Source organism: Drosophila erecta, unplaced genomic scaffold (genome assembly GCF_003286155.1).
Source record: "Drosophila erecta strain 14021-0224.00,06,07 unplaced genomic scaffold, DereRS2 tig00000055-arrow-pilon, whole genome shotgun sequence".
Lineage (NCBI taxonomy): Eukaryota > Metazoa > Arthropoda > Insecta > Diptera > Drosophilidae > Drosophila > Drosophila erecta.
Genome location: NW_020825200.1, coordinates 21,114,467 through 21,137,225, shown reverse-complemented (window position 1 = coordinate 21,137,225; position 22,759 = coordinate 21,114,467). Strand labels below are relative to the sequence as shown.

The following is a 22,759-nucleotide window of genomic DNA, read 5'->3' as shown; positions in this document are numbered from 1 at the left end:
GAGGGGGTAAAGTAGTATTTAGTAAAGGTATGGGAGGTTCTCATGTTATAAATACAAAAAAACGAAATATACTTAGAAGCATAGTTATGCATATTATTTCAAATTCTGTTATGTGCGGGAAATTTCACATCTGTTTAAATTCCAACCGTTCCACATAGAAAGGCTATAATAAATGAGATAATTTGTCTTTCACAAATACCATTTTAGTGCAACGGTCACACTTTAGGGCGTGTTGTCTTCCGAGTTGACTTAATGATATTTTGATATAAAGAACAAATGGGTGCGTCCAACCGTATTTTGCAAGTTGCCGTCTGCGTGTCCGTGTTTTCATTAATATGTTTTGTTATCGCGTTTTCCACACCCTATTGGCTGGTTACAGACGGTGGTTTACAAAACCCGCGATTCACAAACCTGGGCCTATGGGAAGTTTGTTTTAACAATTTCCAGGACATACACCGATTTTTTGACAATCCCTTTAACGGATGTTTATGGGTTTTCGAAGAGGAATATTACATCATACACGATTTCCTCCTGCCTGGTTTCTACATATCCGTTCAACTTTTTGCTACGCTATGCTTCGTAATGTGCCTCGTCGTTATACCACTCACTGCAGCATTTCTCCGCACCTCTCGCGATGATGACAGGTACATGGTGCTCCTGTTGGCGATAGGATCATGCCAGGTTGTGGGATCGGTCTTCGGATTTATTGCTGTGGTCATTTTTGGCGCAAAAGGAGATTCTCGGGATTGGATGCCTGGATGGCAGAACAACGATATGGGTTGGTCATTTGCTCTGGGTGTCGTTGGAGCTGTGCTGCTACTGCCTGCCGGTGTACTCTACCTGGTAGAAGCGCGTCGAGAAAGGTACAAGCGTCTAAACGAAATCAGTAATCGGGAGATCAGTGAATACGGAGATGAGTATTACCAGAACCAGGCCCCCCCCGCAGCGCTACCTTCTGCACCGTCGCCATATGAATCCTATTTTGCATCAGAGCCAAGTCGTCCACGAAGACCACAGCAAAGTAGTTCATCAAATTCCGCTGTACACGGAGGAATTCAAACAGATATATAAAATCAAATAGATTATGAATTTGAAGAAATTATCCGTCCATTTACACAGTATATTTTCGAATATTTACATATATTTAAGATGTAAGGTAGATTAATCATTTCACTAAATTGACTACTAATTTTTTAAAATGTATCGAATTCGAAGTTAATAAAAATTTGTCGAACTATTTTTTTTCTTTACCTTTTTCTTTCAAACTTTTTTTAAAATTAAAATGTGAATGAGAAGTAACCTGGCCTATTTAATTATTTTGCACAGCAAACCATGCAACAGCAACATGCAGTTAGCTGGCCACCAGTATCTGCCTCAAAATGTCATTTTTTATGTACTTTGTTGGCAGTTTTATTAAATTTGGATACGATTGATAAGAATCGGATTGGAATATCCTAATTAGGTTTGTTTCTGCTATTTTTATCTGTATATCAAAATGTTCAATATTTCTTTTATAAAATAACCATTGTAATTTTGGAAAGACTTCCCGATCCGTCCAAAAATGTATTGAATTCATACAAGAGTATACATACATATACATAATATAGGGTCTACTTTTAACATCCTTTTCAAGGAACAAGATAAAATGATATAGTCGAGTTCCCAGACTATCAGATACCCGTTCCCCAGCTAAAAATTAAACAATGTTCAAAAGTGTGGGCGTCACAGTATTGGGCTGTTTGTTGGCCTTAGAGTGGGCGTTCTAAAAAGTTGTTTGGCAAATAAATATAATTTACAAGACAAATAAAAAATGAGAAAATATCAAAACATTTTTCAAAAGTGTGTTTCCGACCATATAAAGTATATATATTCTTGATCAGGATCCGTAAGGCTGTCCGTATGAACGCCTCGATCTCAGGAACTACAAAAGCTAGAATATTAAAATTAAGCATGCAGATTTCACAGACATAGACGCAGTTCAAGTTTATTTCCAAATGTTGCCACGCCGTCCTCCCCTTGCCCTCCTTCCCTCACGCCAATCCTAAGCCCACAAACCGCCCAAAACTCACAATGCTGTGATATTTTTTTATTTTTAAATATATATTGTAAATTTCTAGAGATTTGCCAAAAAGCTTTTTGCCACGCCCACTCTAACGCCCACAAATCGCACAAACTCTCACGCCCAAACTGCATGCTTAATCTCAATATTCTAGCTTTTGTAGTTCCTGAGATCGAGGCGCTCATAGGAACATAGTGTCATAGGTGTCCGGACACACGGACATGGCCATATCGAATCGGCTTTTGATGCTGATCAAGAATATATATACTTTATATGGTCGGAAACGTTTCCTTCCAACTGTTATACTTTTCAACAAACCTAGTATACCCTAATAGTATACGAATAATGGCTATAATAGTAGATTTTATTATTTTTTTGGTAAAAAACAAACAAACAAAAAATCAAAAGTTTTTGCGTAGTAGTTGTAGGCGTCACTGCATTGCTTATCTAAAGTTTTTCCAGCTTTTATAGTTCCCAAGATCAAATAAAAGCGGTCCTGATTCTTTAAGCTTATCGGCTCGGTTGTGTATTCTGGTCAAGCATATACTCGTATTGTCGCAAATATACATATACTTTACCGTTGTACAAACATCTGACTGAAGTCAATATATCCCCTACAAGGTTACACAAATGTTAATCCATTTTCTATTGAGTACATATAGAGTTCCAGTAAATGTTGTACATCTTAGTTTTTTTTATTTAAAAATTAAATTATAAGCTAGATTTAGACATTTAATCATAATAACATATTCAGATTACGATATAGTAAAAAACTTTAAATATCAATAAATTTATTGGTGCAGCAGAGATTCCGTTGTGCGGTTTACGTGTGTGCCTGGGGCATTTCCTTAGAAAGTGCACATCTTAAAACTTATATAATCTCTATTTATTGTGGTTGGCGGTGAGTTGATTTCTCCAAAATAATTATAATTACTTAAGTATTTTACATCTTCCCATAGCTGGAATCTTTAACATTCAAACTCAATCTATGTACGTACTTTGAGTGCATGTAGCTGATTTAAGCTCATGCAGCAATGACTCTACATTGTTTGGTTCATTCACTGAAACAAAGTATTTTAGATTTTAAGACTTTTTACGTATCTTATATACATACAACATTTGAAAATATTCGAACAAACATCTGTAAGTCAATGAGAAAAATTGTATCTAGATAGTAAAATGTAGCTTTTTCATTGGAGCTGCAGTCAAAATGTGGCAAGGTAGAAGACTATTTTGATGGGTTTCGCGAGCTTGTAACTAAAAACACCAAATTTCGTATATGAACGACTTCTCGTTTTCGTCTAACGTTTCTATTTATAACTTACGACAAAGTTCTAGAAAAAACAACCACTTACATAAGTGCTTTGTGTACCCGCAAGCCAGTGTGAAATCTTGTTAAAAATGTTAAAGATCTTGATTCCAAATCAAGAAACAAAAATCTTTTCCAAGAAACTATTTCAGCATTCTTATAAGCAAGTTCTGCAACCTTGTATTGTTTTACGAAATACAAAAAATACCCCTTTTCGAGCTCCAACGAAATCGCAATGGCAAGTTAATAACCCGTAATCGTGCTTGGGCTATTTACCCTGTTTATCTGTAGTATCGGGATGCAAACAATTTCTCGTTCCTTGGTGCTAATCCGAATCAAAGTCAATCTCAAAATCGTTTCAACAGAAGCGGCTTGTTCTTTTCAGCAAACGCCGTGTTAATCCATTTAATGTCCGGCTTGGCAAAACGCACTGTCTGCCCCTCTCCGCATGAGTTCTCACCGGCGAATATTCCCTTGAGTCGGACGTTCGAGCCGCTGCCGCAGGCAAGCGCGCTTCCTACGTCGAATTGGCAAGAGTCAAACTTGGTAGCAGCACACACACTGCTGGAATCGGCACTGCACTCGCTGCGTGCTTGCGTCAAAGTATCGGTCACGTGCATTAGAGCGCCCTCTTCATGGACTGTTAAACGAAAAAAATGTTGAGTATCGAATCGGGAAAGTAATTAAAATAGCATTTTAGTGAAAGGGATAAAATAAAATGTGAAGTTGTGTGACTGTGAGTGCAGCTCAAACTTAAAAACAAACAATAAGGGAAGTTATATATACTCCTGCAGTAATAAAGTATTAAAAAAATTTTCTCACAACAAAACATATTTTCAAATAAGTAACCAAAAAATGTATCAAAATAATTACTGTTAAAATCCATTGCTCCTTTGAAAAGATATTAACTAAACTAGATTTTTGGGGGACATATGTATGAAAATTAATATTTTTGTCTCATCGAATTTAAACGTTAATTTATTGTGCTGAAATCATTTTACCTGTGCTGCTAAGTTACTCGATAAAAGAAACACAAGAATTAATTTAAAAATTCAAAACGGAAGAATTCTCGACCGTTGAGAAACTTCAAATAATAGATATATATTTCTCCGTCACCTGTTGGACTAAAGCTACATCTCCATTTTGCACATAGGCAATATATTAACCTTTATTTTAGGCATAATCATAAATTTTTTATCTGATTAAAAAATCTTTAAACATTTCAGAATTATTAAAAATTTCTTAGTTCCAACTTCCGTTGCGTGTACGGCATATCTACCGCTTTTTCTCCTGATTAGCCCATAATACCGTTGTTTTCTTAGCTCAATAAGATTCGGCTGTATCGAAACTACGCTTTTTTAAATACATGTAAAGCATGTAGAATACATGTAATGTAGAAGAATTCCAAAGTACGCGCGGATTTTACTCATTCAAATAAATGTCGATATTTTTGGCTGGGGGTAGATATCAACGATGTAACAACCATTGTTTCTCCCGCGATATTATTTCTTGCATTAAAATTCTTGCTCATATGGAAGGAAACTGAAATCTTTCGTCATCCTTAATTTGCTTTTGAAACTGAGTTCTCCAGTACATCGTAAGGCATTTCTTACACGACATTGCCTTGAAAATTAGTACTTACTAGATAACGCTTGCTTTCCCCAGCCGGACGTGATGCACTGCTCGGAATCCTTAGGGTCCTCGTCGCTTATGCAGATTGGCTGGATGTGGGATGCGAACTCCAAGCGTCTCTCGAGTCGGATAATGGCCAAGTCGTGGGCGTGTGTCGACGGATCGTAGTCGGGGTGGACGTCGATGGTTTTGACTCCAGTCAGCTGGAACGGCAGAGGCTCGTTCGTGCTGCCCAGCTCCCATTCACCAGCCTTGACTCGAATGTCGGCAACCGGAAGGCTAGGGGTTTTCAATTAGAGGGCGTTTGAAGAAACTAAAGACAGTTGGGACATACCCATTTACGCAGCTGGCGGAGCTCAAAACAAATTGGTCTCCGATTATAGCTCCTCCGCAAATAAGCGTCTTGCTTGACTCGCGCAAGATCATGGCTTGCCAGGGGATTTCGGCAAAGTTTGCATCCAAATCCTTTACTCCCGTGGGCTTTGTTCTAGAAAAGAAAGAGGTTAGCCGTTGCTCGGTTTAAGGAATTGGCCTGACTACCGCTTGTTCCTTGTCGCGCACACTCCGGCTAAGTTAACGGGCCAGGGGTCTACGTAGTTAGGGTCACGACAGCACTTGCCGGGAGAACCGTTCTCGGCCTGCAAACAGTCGGTAAGGGGCACACGGAAAGCCGCCTCCATAGGGGACAGCTCTACGGCGGTCTCAGAAAGCACTCCGATGGCATTGCAGAAGTTCTCAGAGGTGCACACTAAGGCTGAGGCGCACTTGGCAAAGTGCTTAGGGACATTAGCTGGCTGGGGCGTGGGAAAGATCTGAGGCGACAGCAGGTCCTCTCCGCGGTAGATTGGTTTCTCGTTTGATGGCTGCGGAGCGTGGTCAGGTTCGAACCGAGGGATCTCGTTATCGGCCGCAGGCGGCAGGTACTCGTTCGTAGGCCGGTGCGTCGGCTGAGGGCGTGGCTCCGGCCTCGGCCTGATTTGTGGAATAAGACTGCTGGCCGACTCAGTGGCCGGGGCAGGTGGCAAGTAGACTGGTCGTCGGCTCGTCTGGATGTTTTTGTATATGGGATGCTGTGTGGTGGAGGGCGGCAGATACTCAATGGTGGGACGAGAAACTGGCACCGCAGGCGTGGCTGGTGGGCGGAACGGCGCCTGGGTGGAGCGCACAGCGGGCACTGTGGGCTTCGTCGGCAGCGGGAAGGTCTTGTCCGGCAGGTTGAAAATATAGCCATCCTCCGTCAGCGTGGTCGAGGGTATGCGACAACAGATATTAGGCGCAGGGCAGCGATTGGGCTGAAAGTGAAAGTGAGTGGGGTTTAGAGAAGAGCCGCAATAGTCTGTTACGGCTGCCAATGACGCACCATTCCGCGACAACTTGATATGGCCCCCAGGCCAACAGCCTCTATGTACGGCTTATATGTGCCTATCCAAAAGTTCGAATCTCAAGTGCTACACACTATGGAGTTGGCTTAATAGTATCCGAAAAAATATTGCAGATTCATGGTGGAATACAACACACCATGGGCGGACTCGGACACCGTCTCCCTTCTATCCGTCTACTTCAGTACTGACATCTATACAATGGCATTGCCAAGTTTGTCGGTCTGCTGTTTTTAATTGAAATATTCAACATTTTAGGGTAATGCCATAGCCATGCGATGTCTATCCGATGCTATCTCAATGAAATTGTATACATGCACATGTACATTTATTCAAAGAAAATAGGTTCCCTTACCTAATAACGATCTATGCAATCATCGCACCTATTCTGACCATTTTGAAAGTGTGAGAAACAGAGTTGGTAGTCTTTCTGTATGGCAAGTTGTAGGCGCATCTAGTCGTCAAATAAATACTCGATACTTGATACTTTGTATCAAGCAGATGCGTATTGATTTGATTTAAACTAAAGCACTTCCGTTTGCCAAGTCCCAGCTCGGCCTTATTTAAGTTCATTAATGGAAATTACCATTATTCCTCGCCTGTGGAACTTGTCTTTGTCATTCATTTGTGAAGATCATCATTAGGCACAGCTGCCGGCTCTCTGCCTCAATTTTGTATCATTTTAGAGTTAATCAAATGTTATCTTAATGTAGACATCATTCAGGCTGGTGCTTTGTGCCTTCCGCGCTCATGAAACTTATATAATACATGTTATTAATAAGGACGGCCCTGCGAGAAAGCAGGACGGAGAAGCGCATTTAATTTTGATCAATGACAACAAGCTTTTCTGAGAGGCGAAATGCCGTACAACACCAATTTTGCCCCTGAGCGGCGATTACCTGCCAGTGCTCAGTGGTCAGTGGTCAGTGGCCATTGCATAGCTTATGATCAATCATGTTACGCGAAGATAACAACTTCGACAACAAAAACCTCGAGCTACTACTTGTGTACCAGCGACAGCTAAAATATGTAGTCACCAACGACAAGCGCGCAGGGAGACCCCAAAATGTTTTTTATAAATGTTGTTGCTGGCCATACCAGACAAGTTGTCCATTAAGGTTGTTGTTAATGTCCCATAGATTGTCTGTCGCAATTTGTTAATAATGTTGCAATTACTCGAAGCATATATGTACATATATATTATAAAAATGTATAATTTAAAGCCATTACCAAGTTCAATGGATTCAGCTGAAAAGCAGAAGCGGATACTTTGGTGATAGGCCGGGCCGTTGCTGCCTTAATGGCTTGGGGAAAGGTCAAGCCGTGACGACATCTCCAGCGGCGAAATTTATGACACTAATGCTTCACTGCACCACACAAGACTATTTTTATGACTGCATTAAGGCGCCTCTAGCACAACACTAAATTGCCTAGTCTTACTCCTCACCTCTCTACTGCACACTTTTTATAAACCTATAAAGTGGACGCTTCTAAGTTTCCGTTTTACGAGTGGTTATCTTGGTACGGGCCAAGTTTAATCGAACCGAGCCGCAGAGTTGAAGAAGCTTCTAAATACCACGCTCGGCCCTGAAGTACAAGTGCTGGCAGGTCGCCAGCCAGTTGTGTTAAAAGTTCGGTGTTAAACTCTTTTGTTTATGCGTCATGCGGTGCAGTTTATGCTTAATCATCATTAACGTGGGCGTAAGCTCGGTAATTTATGACCAAACTAGATACCACATCTGCAATGCGTTTCGTTGCTCTATCCGAAAACTAATTAATAAAAACCCAAATCAAGCGGGCAAGATGTCACTGTAAGCTATATATTATTGTGCATCACGGATTTATGTTAATTAAAACAAAGTCGCAGCCATTGATAGTGTATCAGAACGTAACAATCATTGTCGATTAGGAGCATACAAAGCTTATAAAACCATAACAATTATAATGACCATAAAACACGCATTAGCCAAAGGAAACCAAAAACCCACCAACAAAGTCAACCTGCACGACTCGAATAAACGTTAAGAGCTGTTAACGACTTTTCGACAACCGTATGAGCAAGCGCGCAACCTCGAAGAGAACTCGAGCGCGACCTAGACCTTGAGTTAGCGCTTGAGTTTTTCGTCTGCATGCTAAGCGCTCGACATTCCCGCCTTCTGGCTTTCCTGCTTTGTGAGCCTACGTGCCTTTAGTTTCCGCCCTGTTACAGCTCTTGGCATGGAGTTGGAATCTATGTATAGCTCCACTCTGTTCTCCAATTCTGCGGAACTCTGTGACATCTTTGGACTTTTTTAAGAAAACTTATTACTAAGCTAGTAACGACGGAAACTAGCGAACAAATACTGATTCAGCCATGTATTTTACAGGCACACTTCCATAACTCTTTTACTCTATATCTCTAGAAATAGTGTTTATTGCCTATACATACATAAGTCAAACCGAAATTCTTTTAGCTGTAATTAAATCAGCAGCTTATATTCGTATTTTAATTTAATACAATATATATATAAGATTAAGGTTTAAAAATTCTTTTAAATTCCCTAAAACTCAAATTAAAAAAATGTTAGGTAATATAAGAATCAGTATTAGTATCTTTAACTTAAGCAAAGGCAATTGTTAAAAAAAATAATATAATATCTGAAAGCAATGGTTTGACTTAAGCCGGGCCTTTTAAAATTTCGCAAAATTTACATTTATTTCTATAATTCTTAAACATTTTATTTTCATGTTGTTGTTTCATCAAGAGCGCCTCCTTATCTTATCGTATTATTGTACAGAATTTGCAAGAAAAATACCTATAGTCGGTGAAAATACGACAAAAATACACATTCTATACTCAAAATAATGAATAACATACTTATTTTCAGGCGAATAACTTTTTTACCTTTTAAGATCTGCAAGAAGTAAATTAATTAAAATAGAAAACAAAAGACTATCACGGCACTTCTATTGTGTTTTATACGCAATATGACTTCAATTTATACCAGTTACTCGTAGAGCAAAAGGGTATACTAGACTCGTTAAAAAGTATGTAAAAGGCAAAAGGAAACGTTTCCGACCATATAAAGTATATATATTCTTGATCAGCATCAAAAGCCGAGTCGATCTGGCCATGTCAGTGGGTCCGTCCGTCTGTTAGAATGAACGCCTCGATCTCAGGAACTAAAAAGCTAGAATGTTGAGATTAACCATGCAGCTTCCAGAGACGTAGACGCAGCGGTAGTTGGTTACCAAACGTTGCCACGCCCACTTCAACGCCCACAAGCCGCCCAAAATTGTCACGCCCACACTTTTAAAAAATTAAATATTTTTCCACTTTTTATATGTCTAGTAAATTTCTATAGATTTGCAAAAAAACGTTTTGCCACGCCCACTTTAAAATGGTAAATGCTTGTAAAATGGGCTCTAAATCATAATAAGTATGGCAAGAATTAAGTGACCTTGCCTGCATTCCTAGCGTTTTCATTGCTACAGTATCCAATCAATACATCCTAGCAGCGCCGGCTGGGGCGTAACTATAGTCATTTTATCGATACCATAAATTGATGCTGCCCTCTGCTGAACGAAGGTACACTACAATGTGGGCTATGAAGCATGCCCCGCAGTTGACGTTAATACGCGTGTAACTAAGCGAATTGTGGGGATCGTGCAGGGCGTAAATAATGGGGTCCTGCAAGAGGGAGCTTCTTGATGCCAGGCTGGAAGAGCTCAGAGCCAAAGAATGCAGTTCAACTATTCAACGATTTTATTGAGTTTTCAGAGGCACCAGCGATGACAATGCTGAACGTGCAGCTGTTGCTTTGCCGCCTGCTCACTTTTTGCCAAAATGTTCACTTGTTGTGCTCATTTTTTCAAGGCGTTGCATGCAGCAACACAGCACCGTACGCAACTGACCCGTTTTTCCGGCATGTTGTAAGCAAATTATGCAATTGCACTCGCCTGGTGAAAACCTGAGATCTCTCTGTTGAATTTCTTATCGCCTCTCTGAGTATTGTCCTCTCCTATCGCGCTCCATGCTGAGCCGATGAACCGACCTACCTTTTGCTTATGTGCACTTATAAATACATACAGCGGAACATGGACTGCATATACAGCTAGGCTGTAATTTAACACTTTTTATTCGGATGCGTGCAGTACTTGTACTTCAACGGCATTCCAGTTTGATTGCTGCTTGCTGGCGTCAAGTTCGTTACCACTGCCACAGTTATTTTAATTTCGTATTCGCCCTGAAGCACAGTTAAAGCCGGGGGGCTGGCAACAGATTCACTTTAAGACAGCCCATATCAGCGGCCAGCTCAAACATACTTGACTATAGGCATTCAAGTACTTTTGGGCCTAAAGGATATCAGCGGACAAAACCTATTGCGTGGCAATAAGCTGTCGGTGCCGTTTCTTTACGATGTTCCCTTGCGCACCAACGGGCTTGTGAAATGGACTGCAATAGTTGCGGTCGAGTTTGATTCCGTCATAGCCGGATAGCGTTGTTTCCGCTGAGGTAGCTTCAATTGTTTCGGCACTGGGACATCGTTAAAGCAGCACAACTACTTTGGTATTGAAATGAAGCTATTGAAATGAAAAGCTGAATGAATGGGAAAACCCTCCGTACTAATGATGCCGAACATTAGTTCCCCCTATGGATTGCTCAATTCTCTTGATGGGAAAACGTATTCTGACCGCCTACGGTCATGCGTAAAAACTTACTCCTTGCTTCTTTACGTAGTTTATGGCGCTAATTTCGCCGTTCCGACAGTTATCCGGAGTCACACAGTCGGAGTCGTGGGCACAGGTTGCCACTGGCACGGGAGTAGTGGTTGTTGTGGTGGTGGCAGGCGCCCTATAGGTACAGCAGACATTGTTTTCCTGATCACAGTTCTGGGAAAAAAGAATTCAATCATGGTAAGTAATTTTAAAGTGTTGTAAGCATAGCATACTAAAGAGATATGGTGAGTATATATTTAATCTTTTTTACAGTTTTGCAAAATATTTCTAAAGCAGTTTTTGCGAAAGCTTGGCAATTTTAAGTATATGAATGTGATCTTGAGCAGCAATGCTTATAAAATATTTATAACAATCATATGAGGGCTTTAGTATCATGAACATGCCTGTCAGCAAACTAGAGCAACCGATCCTTGACTAACTGCGAAATAAAGCTACGTGTGCCCATAAATGTCCAAAGATGTCATCCAATATTTTTTAACGCGATCCATATTGCCCTCAAAAGTTTCATAACCCCTTCTCGACGTCGCAACAATGAGGGATTCAATAGAATAAATACCGCCAGCAACCAAGCACATTATTCCCACCATAAGCCACGGTAGTATGTCTTGGGTTGCGAAAAGGTTAGACATTGAGGGCAACATGAACTATTGCACGTATGTCTGTATATGTTAGGAAATAATTGGAAGGCATTTAGGGAAAAACTTAAGAGTCCCGAACTGGACTTCCTACTGGATATATATCCTCAAGCAAATTTTTACTCGTCATTTTAAATATGAAATTATTTAACAAAAAGGTTGTATAAACTTCGGTTTGCCGAATCAAATAATAATAATAATGTTGAATAATAATGACTAATAATACCTTGATTTTTTCAAATATACATTTAATATATTTACATTTATAGCTGAGATTTTTAACATACAAATTATTATTGTTACGGATCCTGTTTATATGTCCTTTATATACGACATAATGTTGAATAAATGTTTATACGTGTTACTCGTAGAGTAAAATGGTATACTATATTAGTTGAAAAGAATGAAACTATGGTACTGCTTGGAACTATTAAAGCTAGAAAATTGAGATTAAGCATGAAGCTTCCAGAGACATAAAAGCAGCGCCAGTTGTTGCCCCATGTTGCCAAGCCTATTCTTATGCCCGTCCAAAAGCCGCCCAAAACTGCCACGCCCACACTTTTGAAAAATCTGCTGACATTTTTAATTTTATTATTTTTTTTCCAATTTCTATCGATATGCCAAAAAGAATGTTGAACTTCTCGTTCGCACTCCAACTAGCTGAGAAAGGGGTATCTGATATTCAAGGAAATCGATTATTTTTCGTTCCTCTTGTTTATTTTTGAAAATATACAAATCACATGGTATTTTCAATGAAATATCTGTAGACATACTTTATTAATCACTTTAGAATAACATCAAAGTAGCATCACATCCCCAATGATTAAGATTATTTGGCCAAAAGGTCACCAAAGTTTACCACTTGGATAAATGATGTGCTAAGAGGTGGACAGCCAGATTTTGGAGTCAGTGGCCGCCGAATAGATGATTTAAGCTGTTGCATATGCATTGAACTTTGCCGCGGGTATGCATTTGGTACATTTAGTTTTATCAAATCTCAATGGTCAACTGACATTTAGCAAATGAACAATTGCAAATAAATAACTCTCAGAGTGTCTGGTCAGAGATCAGAAGCCACATCAGTAGCTTAAGGCGGGGTCGCCTTGAGGAATTTGCAGCCCAACAATTTACTGAGCAGTTTCCCATCGGGTGTAGATGGCAGACAAGAAACGTCTGTCCAATAAAGAAGAGTTTAAAAACCAGTTCAGATCGCAGTTTCGGTAGAAGTGGCACTCCATATATCAATCAGTCTCTGAATATTACAAATTAATCTGTCTAAATCCTCTTATTTATTTCGGTTTGAATATCTCCCCAAGCTTGAAAATCTAAAATCGGAAACCCATTTGAATGTTCTGAGTTTTGTTTTGAAGCACGACCTTGACTAATGAAGATCTTTGGCCTGAGCGTGAGTTGAGCTAAATGGGCTTTAAATAGCATAGATATATTTACGAAGCAATGACTTCGGGCTTTGATCGCAGAAGACCAGCTCTAGTGGTTTTGGAAAGCACTCAGATCTTGTTTGTGTGCTTTGAAATGGTTTCTTAATTAAATAGCTGCGATCGAGCCCATGCATGGCATTTTATTTAAAGTGCCAGCATATTTGAGCCCATGCGGTTGAACTGTTTGGGGCAAGTGCTTCAACCGAAACAGTAGGTTGGCACATCCGTTTCCACGGTCCCGGAACTGCTAGTTCGTTTGTTATACATATATGTGAATTTGAGAGCGTTTTTAATTACCGCTTTGACATCATCAGTTTGTTTTGTTTTGAAGATTGCTTATATAGCGCGTATTAATAGTTAGCCTTCCGATTCTATCAGTTAGTCGTGAGTTTCCCTTACTTTTGTTTTATTCTTACTACACATTTTGCAATTACACAGTTTTTCCGACGAAAAGGCATCTAAAGGGTTTTTCGCAAAAATTTTACAAAATATTAGGTACCCTGGTGGGTTTTTTCGGATAGCGTTATTAATTTCTTTTATATTTATTATACATTTTTTTGTTGAACCGATAGCGAAAGATAAATATGTCGAGTGTCAGTTAGTTAATTTTCTCCATAGAACATGCTGGTTCAACACGACCCAGAAATTAATATACCCTCGGACTTCAAAACGGTCTCATTTGGTTAAAAATTTGCATTCCTTCCATCGTCTATTAGTTGGATAGGTTCTTAAAGTATTTACCGCAAACTCTTAGCAAGATCGTTATAACGGAAGGGGAAATATGTTGACGAACTGCCCAATTTAGGAAGTTTACCAACATCAGTGTCGCTGACTTCTTGTTTTTCTGTATACACACATGCGTGATAATGTGTTTTTAGCAGGGCAGTAAACACGAACTTCGCTTTTTATTCGATTTTGGGCCATTACGAAACTCCCCGTCCCTACGGACTTCGGTCTACGGACTGGACAGCATGTTTATATGTATGTGGGCTGGTATTTCGAACCTTGGTAATGACAAACCGGAAAATAGCGGTAAATGTGCCATGCAACTCAACCCACCGGCCACCGGCCACCGGCCACCAGCCATCATTAAGCCAATAAGCCATTAAGCCAACAACGTCAGGAGCAAATCAGAAAATGCAGATCAGGCAAGCTAATCAAGCAACAGCAACGGATGAACGCATTTGCTTAGTTTTTATTTTCTGTTCCGGGAAAACCCGAAATTAATATTCCAAGTGATCCAGTAGACGAAAAAGCAAATGGGCGAATACAAGTTTGCCCGAGTGTAAAAAGCGTTTCAGCGTTTTACTTACTTGAATCTTGGGTAATTGCTGGGTGAAAAATCCGTTCAGGCACTGACCATTGCGGACGCACTGCTGACCGGGAGCGCACTTCAGAAACTCCTTGGGAGGCAGATAGGTTGGGCCCTGGAATGGCGACGCTTGCCTGCTGATGATGGCGTGGTTGAGGAACACGTTTGTCGAGGGATTTACTAAAAGGTGGTTCTCCTTTTGATCCTTGATACCGTTTTGGTACTGGCCGTTAAGAAACATGTTGGCCTGGTAGTCACCAATGACAGAGGCGAGCACTGCCAGGGTAATGCATAAGCCGAGCTGCTCCCTAAACTGTGAAACGGACATGGCTTTCCGACTCTCTGGATCTAAGGCTGAAGAAATCTGGGGAAATATAGACGTGGAAACCAATTCAATTACAGATAATCAAGCATATTCTAAGAATATCAAGAAAAGAATTCTAAGACTTCCGATCCGAGTTGACATTTCGTCACCACCTTAATGCAATCACGCTATGATGAAATAATTTCTCAACGGGATTTTACGAGTTCCAAACAAGTCCGTGCCTCAGTCTGGAACCCTAATTGCCGAGACTATAAAGGAATTTCAAAGATTAAGTCTTTGGTGCCTTGTTGCTCGTATGGTAACCTGTTTTGGGGAGATCCCCCAATCTCTGCGATCTCATCTGCAAAAACTGTGGTTAGCGGCTGGAAAACGAAGAATTGAAGCGTCAGTTTTTGACGGCGGTTTGTGATTGATATAATGAATAGTTGCCTGAATGAGTTGTACCACAGTAAATCGATAATGAAAGACAGTAAAAGAGCTGCTTAAATTAGCATATTATTCTTCGACAAGTCCGTGACTAAAAGCTAAAAATAGTAAAAGCCCAGTCCCAAGCAATAACAACAATTTGAGAATTTGCAGGTTTTTACCAAGCCGAAATTTGCATAAAATATTTTCGGACATATTTGGCAATATTTTAAGATTTCTTATTTGAGTGTAAGATTTAGAAATTTCTGCAACATTTTCTACTTTCTATTTTAAGCTCTTAGAATTTATGGACTACAAATATTTTTATAATTGGCTCGCGGCATGGTTTATTAAGTATGAGAAGTTTCGCGAGCAAGAGATTAAGACTAATAACTTAGGTAACGAACTTTCTTAAAGCAGCAATTATAACGGTTGAGAAATTTTATTAAAAAGCCGTTGAAAATGAGGGGAATCATTGAGTTACTTTGACAAATCTAAATATGAAACAAGAACGATACCCGTTACTAAAAGCCTTATTTCACTTTGAAAAATGCTATTAATATAAAGGATTTGCCTTCAATTGCCCAATTCATAGCGCAGATTACGATCCCCAAGAAACATCCGGTTGTAGGCTTACCTCTATTATCAAACCAGGCAACTAATGGATGTCATATTCAGGCATCAAATGAGCAATGATTTTGTATAATTTTTAGAATTGATTTTATGTGCGAGTGGGAGAGTAAGGTATTACGCTGTTAGTGAACGCCCATGCAGTTACACACACATCCAGAAGTCACGTGGGAAATATTGCTTTATGTGTTATCAGCATTCAGCAAAAATATTTAGCAATTAAACTTTGGATATGTAGCTGCATACGGCTTATAGCGATATCTCTTAAGTTGGACTTTATTCGCAACTGGCTATTCTGTTCAAATTATAATATCAAACAAGCTTTGGCACCTTAAAAAATCCACGAACCAAAGGGGGGTTGCCACCTCAGCAATTCCGGAGCCAAACATATGACGTAATTTGAGAATCCACCAATTCTGGTTTTTCAACTGATTTAAAAAATTTGTAAAACACGGATGAAGTTGCTGCGGGACTTTTAGTACCAAATAAAATATGCAATACTCCGGAATACAGGCAAATAGCTTAAAAAAGTCACCGTGGGCGGCATTACGCATAGCAACATAGAGCCAAGGGAAGTGTGCGGTGGGATAAAAATTGCAGATTCAGGCCTTGTTGCGGTTTTGACGAATATATATGTATATGTACGTCATTTGTTAAATTTAGATTGCTGTCAGTTATTCAAAACATACAATTTAAGTATAAAGTATACAATTTAAAGATGTTCCGATAATGTGCATTTTGCAGTCGTTAAGGACAATTGCTTGTTTATAAGTGCAGAGGTACTTATTGTACTTTTGTTTTAAGCTGAGGAGCGTTTTATCTGTTATTTCTGTAAGGCCGGGTAGTACAACGAAAAATTAGATAATGAATACTAGGAGTTAAACATCCAGAAAATTGCAATTATAAGTTGGAACCCTTTAAAGGTTAAATACCGGTTCAATACAGGTATGGAGGTACAAATTATGAAACTAACAAAACCCAAATACTAAATGTCGAGCAGGGGTAATATTGGGCACGCCCAAAAAACCGTCCAAAAGTCTCACGCCTACACTTTTAAAACTGTTTTAATTCTCGTGTGTTATTATTTCTCTAGATAGTTTCAATCGTCCGAAAGTAAAAAAGCTGTCATGCTCACAATCTTCAAAAATATTGTTCATTTGGATTTGCTTATAATTTACTTTCCAAGTTCTATCGATATGCCAAGAAGATGTTGACATTTATTTTCCGCCGGAACACTTGAAAGTTTAATGGAAAAATAATAAATATGTAATATGAAAGACACATTGTTTTTCTTCATATTTTTTCCCCCAAAAATATATAATTAATTTAAAAAAAATATATATATATCTCTAACAGCAATAAATAATAGTTTTTGTAATTGGCATGTCAAAATTTTAATTTTTAGGTATATCAGTTTATAACCTTATAACCTTTAGTCTGAAGTTTTCAACGCAGTGAAAGAATATATATATTAGTATTAACTGCCGAGTCCAAATAGCCATGTCCGTTACTACGCAAATTACTCTCAGCCTTAATGCTATCTGCATGAGATTTTCCCAAAAGTCTTCTTCATATTGCGTATGATAAATATATGATATCATACCATAAAATTTCGTTTAAAATTTGACCAAAATCTGACGACTGTATCATATAGCTCCAATAGGAATATTAAGAGCAAAATAAAAAAAAAATAAACTACAAAATTGGCATTTGTAGTTTTTAAATATAAGGTATTCAAATATACATACGTATGTATACAAAATACGTCAGTTTTCTACCTGTTACATACATTTACTCTGCGAAGAACGGGTATAATGGACACATTTTTAAATTAACTTACAATTTTCAGTTGATCTAATTTTGCTATAAAACGCTTATGGTGAGTACATGTACCTCCTATTTGAATAAATCCATATATTATCGAACTAATTTGTTAATATGAACTATTCTAATAAAGATTAGAATTAGATTAGATCGAAAGTTATATGAATTGAAACAGACCTAACAAAATATTTAAATAATGAAAAACAACCTGTTGTGTTAAACAATAAATAATAAATTATACAATATATATATACAATATATTTATATACTATATAAAATGACTCCCAAATGAATCTTTTTAAGGGCAACCGGTCCCAAAATGATTTGTCAACCATGCAAACTGAATTTTGATGTGGCTAGTTCAGAGCCTAGTGGTTCTAATGGTGCTGTGTTGTCTGCTTACTGCAGTTTGTGCTGCATTTCCGTGGGCGCTTTCCACATAAATTAAAACTGCACATTTTTGTGTTGGCGCATTTGGCAACAATTCAACAAAACAGTACAAAACAACAAACAGCAAAGTTCAGATCGCATCACCAACAAATAAATTTCCACCAAGCTAAACACAATGGACGGTGGCAACCAAATCCGAAGTCGAAATGGCTGCACAAACTGACGGACGGGCGGACGGATGTAGCGACTCGGCAACCTCGGAGCAGAGACAACTGAAACTGAATCAATGGAACTATCCATCAATCAATCAACCGCAAATGAATTTAATTTTCAACCACAAAAGGCTGCGGCTACGACTGCGGCTGCGGCTGCACAAGTAATAGCCAAACAGCCCAATTGACCTGGATGCATTGCGGCATTTTCAAATGGAGCTCGCCTGGCAGTCCACTGCTGCGAGGAGTGTCCTTTAACATTTCACACTTCAACCGCCGGTCGGGCACTTAGGTAATAAGGTAAAGAACTAAGTCCGGTCCAAATCCCTTCCCGGATGTGCGCCGCAGCTAACGATTACACTGTATCACTGTCGCCTGTCTGTTTCTTTTCTTACACTTATGGGAATCCAAATCTTCTCGGACTGGAACTCGAGCGCGCGAACGAACAACTTGAATATGATTGTGAATATTTCTCCGAGATCGTTTGTTTTATATGTGCCCAGCAAAGCCAACCGCAGCGCGTCGCAGAAGCTCCGCAGCCGACGTCTGCATCAGAAGCCGCAGTCGAGGCTGCCAAAGATGCGAACGCGAACAAGTGAATCACTGGGGCCTCGCCGCTGCGCTGCCCGTCTCAGCAGATGAGTCAACGTCTGCGTTGGCACCGTTGAAGCGTCGACGCCGGCGCAACGCTCGTGCTCTCCGCATGTTCACTTTCGTTTGGTGCGGATGTTGATCTTGGGGCTCTGCAGTCTCACCACGAAGTCTCTGAAGAAGCGGCAAAGCTTCAGGCGGGTCTCTGCGGGCCTCAGTCCGACGGAGCGGTCGGCTCAGAAGAAGTCTTCCGCTCGTCTGATGGCGCGGCTTTATTTGTCTTAAGCATTCTAGGGGCTTTACATTTTTAGTAGGGCTATTTCGGGCTCTAGTGGGCGCTATTACTAATTAATTGTGGGTTCAGAGTCTGGTTTCGGGCCTTAGAGTGTGATTTAGCTCTCGCATACAAAATGTTGGCTTATAGGTTGAGAGTGTTCGCAAATGATTCCGAGGTATGCAAATAATTTAATTCACCGTAAAACATGAAATTCTTGGTAGTCGTCACCAAATGGTTTCTGTCGAACCATACACATACACATGTATACATATGTATGTATTGTATGCATGTGCGCGATTAAAATGAAATTTACAAGAGCAGTATTTAATTTTAATTCAAACATACCTTGAGGGGTTTTTACGTATGTGCATGTCACGAAAAAAGTTCGAGTTTTGAAAATGTTTTTTTTGTGTCTTAAGAAGAATGAAAAACAAAATTGAAAAGTTAGGAACCTTCGATCAAGTTATTAGGAAAATAAAAAACAAAACAAGAACGGAAGCTGGCTTCGGCACCCGCAGCTTATGTACATATCTATATACATATCCTTCCCTTACGTATGTATATATTTAAATTAAACTTATGTACAAGGTATACCGCATGAAATCATTTAATCAAAAATAACGAAGCTATGATTTCTTTTCTATTATTTTCGAATTATTGTCCGAATTTGTATATAGGAGCTAATATAGCCATCCGTGATTAGTGATCCATGATTAAAGTAAATTATATAAAATCCAAAAAATGTTTCATACCGAATATAAATATTATATTAATATTAATAATTAAATATAATATTAATTATAATTAATATAATACATGCATTCATACATATGATATAGTAGTCCGAGCAGGCTGGCTCTGACTTTTGGGAAGTTCATGCCAATATGTAGCTTTAAAACTGCTTCACTCAGTTGACTTCTGACTAATATCAATATACCCTATGCAAAGGTATGTATGTATAAAATCAACGAATATGTATAAAGTACTACATATCAAATGAAATGTCTTAAGGTCGTGTAAAATATCAAGGCCCATCTACGGCATACACAAAGCGAAGCAACTCAGGGCTCTATTGACACAGTCTGAACATGAGATGCATTTCTACAAATAAATAAGCAACAGTATCCATACATATGTATGTATATGTACAAGCTGTTTATAGTTTGACTTTAAAAATTGTTTAAATCATGTAAATGGATGTAATAAAGAGTAAATGATATTTAAAAATAAAAAAAAAACACCACTAAAATATTGTGACTACTCTTGAAATTTTTTGTGACGAAAAATAATCACTCAATAGAAACATCTATTATTTTTGCTTCTTATTTGGAATTTAAGTAAGCACAGTGTCCACAGACATGTTATATTGCATAATGCATACATATTTACCCGTTACTCGTAGAGTAAAAGGGTATACTAGATTCCTTGAAAAGTATGTAACAGGCAGAAGGAAACGTTTCCGACCATATAAAGTATATAATATATATTCTTGATCAGGATCAATAGTCTGTCCGTCAGTCTGCCCGTCTGTCTGTCCGTATGATCGCCTTGATCTCAACAACTACAAAAGCTAGAATGTTTAGATTAAGCATGCAGCTTCCAGATACATGGGCGCAGCGCAAATTTCCAAATGTTGCCACGACCACTCTAACACCCATAAACCGCAAACAACCGCAACATTTTTGAAAAACGCGATATTTTTTCACTTTTTAATATATCTTGTAAATTTCTATAGATTTGTCAAAAAAAACGTTTTGTCACGCCCACTCCAAAGATCACAAGCAGCCCAAAACTGTTACGCCCTCACTTTTAATCAATTTTATATATTTTTTTTTTCCCCCACTTTTAAAGGATATTTCAGAAAATTTTTAAATGCCTCGTTTGCACTTCTACTAGCTGAGTAAAGGGTATCTGATAGTCGGGGAACTCGACTAAAGCATTCTATCTTGTTTTATAATACATATTTAAATACACCAGTCTGTTCATTAAAATTTCATTCGGAGTTAAAAGTTTAAATTTGAAATCTGGGCAAAGTTTATACACGATATACATATGTTATAACACTATGTCACACCAAAAAAAAGTTTGCACGATTTGAGGGAGCTTAATAAAACTGTCTTACATAAAAAAAGGTAACCTGATTTTGATGGCAATTCTGGCAGTTATGTATATGTAAAAGTTATCGGACTTTTTTTACTAGGTAATTCGTAATGCTGAAGTCCTAAAAATTCTATACCTAGAAAAGGAGATTAAAAAATGGTGAAAGCCTAAATGATACCCGACATTAATAGGAATTTTCTAATTAATCCTAATTTTCGAATCTGTATAAACAATTATATTTTATAAAATTGCTGTACACTTGTCTGTACTTTTACTGAACCTAAAACTTCAGGCAAGAAGACTTATGTAAATATCAAGGTTTTGTTTTTTTGGTACCGTGTCCGAATTTAATTGTTGTTGCTACAACAATTTCAATCTGATAATATTTAGAATTGGAAATATTTATTGAAATTTGGAATATTGATTGAAATTAAGTAGAAAAACGATAAAGAACGTTAGAGTGAAGTTCCCGACTATTAGATACCCGCTACTCAGCTAGTGGAAATATAGATTTAAACTTTTTTTTTTGAATATCGATAGACATTGGCAAGAAAACTCAATAAATATAAGATCTAAAACATTTTAGAAACTTATGGCCGTGACAGATTTTTGGTAATCTGTGGACATTGGAGTGGGCCTAGCCAAAATATTTTTAGCATAGAAATTAGCAAGTCAATAAAATAAAATTAATAAAATCGAAACCTTAACCAAACCTCAATTTGTGGGCGTTCAAGTGGTCGTGACAATGTTCTAAAAAAAACTTCCGCGACCTATGATTTCTATCTGCATGCTTAATCTGAAATCTCTAGCTTTTTGTTCCCGAGTTATAAGCACTTCAAAGGTATTGTCAACGACAGCTGCAATGGAATTATATCCTAAAAAAATTGCGTTTTAAATGTTATCACCAAATGAAGTTACTCATAGAGTTAAAGGATATACTAGATAAATGAAGAGTATATGACAGGTAAAACTAGCTTTATAACACGATAACACTGCCATAGTAGATCTGGCCATTTCCGTAGTTATAGACCTTGTGACTGTTTAAGCTTCGAAACGTGAAACCTTTAAAAGCTAGAACTTTGATATTAAGCAATGACGTTCATGTTTCTTTTAATCCCAGAGCTTTCTTAAATGTTTTGCTTTTTTCTATTTTATTTTTTGTGTTACCAATTTTTAAGGAGCATTGTAAGATTACCCACAAAAATATATAAAAATCGTTTTTAAAATATGCATTGATAGGCACTTCATTTGTCAAAATCCAATAAAACGTTCCCGATATGAGGCGTAATTTTAGAGTCCCGAAATAATTTTTTTGTGGTAAGCAGCTTAAGAAAGAAACTTTAGTTCCACCATTTTTTGACAAATACTGTTTAGCGAAAATCGCATGTTTAGAAAAAAATATTGCTATAATGACTTAATTTCCCACTACTATAATTCGGAAACAACTGAGAGTTGAGACATGCGACTTTTTTTAAGTCCTTTAAATTTCTTAACTCTTTACATTCCCCAACTCTTTATGTA

At 38.3% G+C, this 22,759-nt stretch overlaps 2 protein-coding genes across 2 annotated transcripts; one reads left to right on the top strand and one right to left on the bottom strand.

The window, feature by feature from the left end:
* The first annotated feature begins 184 nt into the window (after window positions 1-184).
* On the top strand, window positions 185-1,171 carry LOC6541662. The gene has a single exon (XM_001970781.3). The coding sequence runs from the start codon at window positions 277-279 to the stop codon at window positions 1,069-1,071; it is 795 nt and encodes a 264-aa protein (XP_001970817.2). The 5' UTR covers window positions 185-276; the 3' UTR covers window positions 1,072-1,171.
* Window positions 1,172-2,723: 1,552 nt separating this feature from the next.
* LOC6541530 (inactive serine protease scarface) lies at window positions 2,724-18,768 on the bottom strand. Its single transcript, XM_001970780.3, has 7 exons — window positions 18,666-18,768; window positions 14,486-14,848; window positions 11,081-11,251; window positions 5,541-6,292; window positions 5,335-5,487; window positions 5,011-5,279; window positions 2,724-4,008 (listed from the first exon to the last, which is right to left on the bottom strand). The coding sequence occupies exons 2-7, from the start codon at window positions 14,810-14,812 to the stop codon at window positions 3,716-3,718; spliced, it is 1,965 nt and encodes a 654-aa protein (XP_001970816.1). The 5' UTR covers window positions 14,813-14,848; window positions 18,666-18,768; the 3' UTR covers window positions 2,724-3,715.
* Between the last annotated feature and the right edge of the window lie 3,991 nt (window positions 18,769-22,759).

Bases quoted from the DNA above. Each gene is read 5' to 3' on its own strand.
- LOC6541530 (XM_001970780.3), bottom strand. From the start codon at position 14,812: ATGTCCGTTTCACAGTTTAGGGAGCAGCTCGGCTTATGCATTACCCTG. The intron at 6,293-11,080 runs GTAAGTTTTTAC...TTTCACTTTCAG, and splicing joins ACTACGTAAAGAAGCAAGGA to CCCAATCGCTGCCCTGCGCC. The intron at 5,280-5,334 runs GTATGTCCCAAC...GAAAACCCCTAG, and splicing joins TCCGCCAGCTGCGTAAATGG to CCTTCCGGTTGCCGACATTC.
- LOC6541662 (XM_001970781.3), top strand. From the start codon at position 277: ATGGGTGCGTCCAACCGTATTTTGCAAGTTGCCGTCTGCGTGTCCGTG.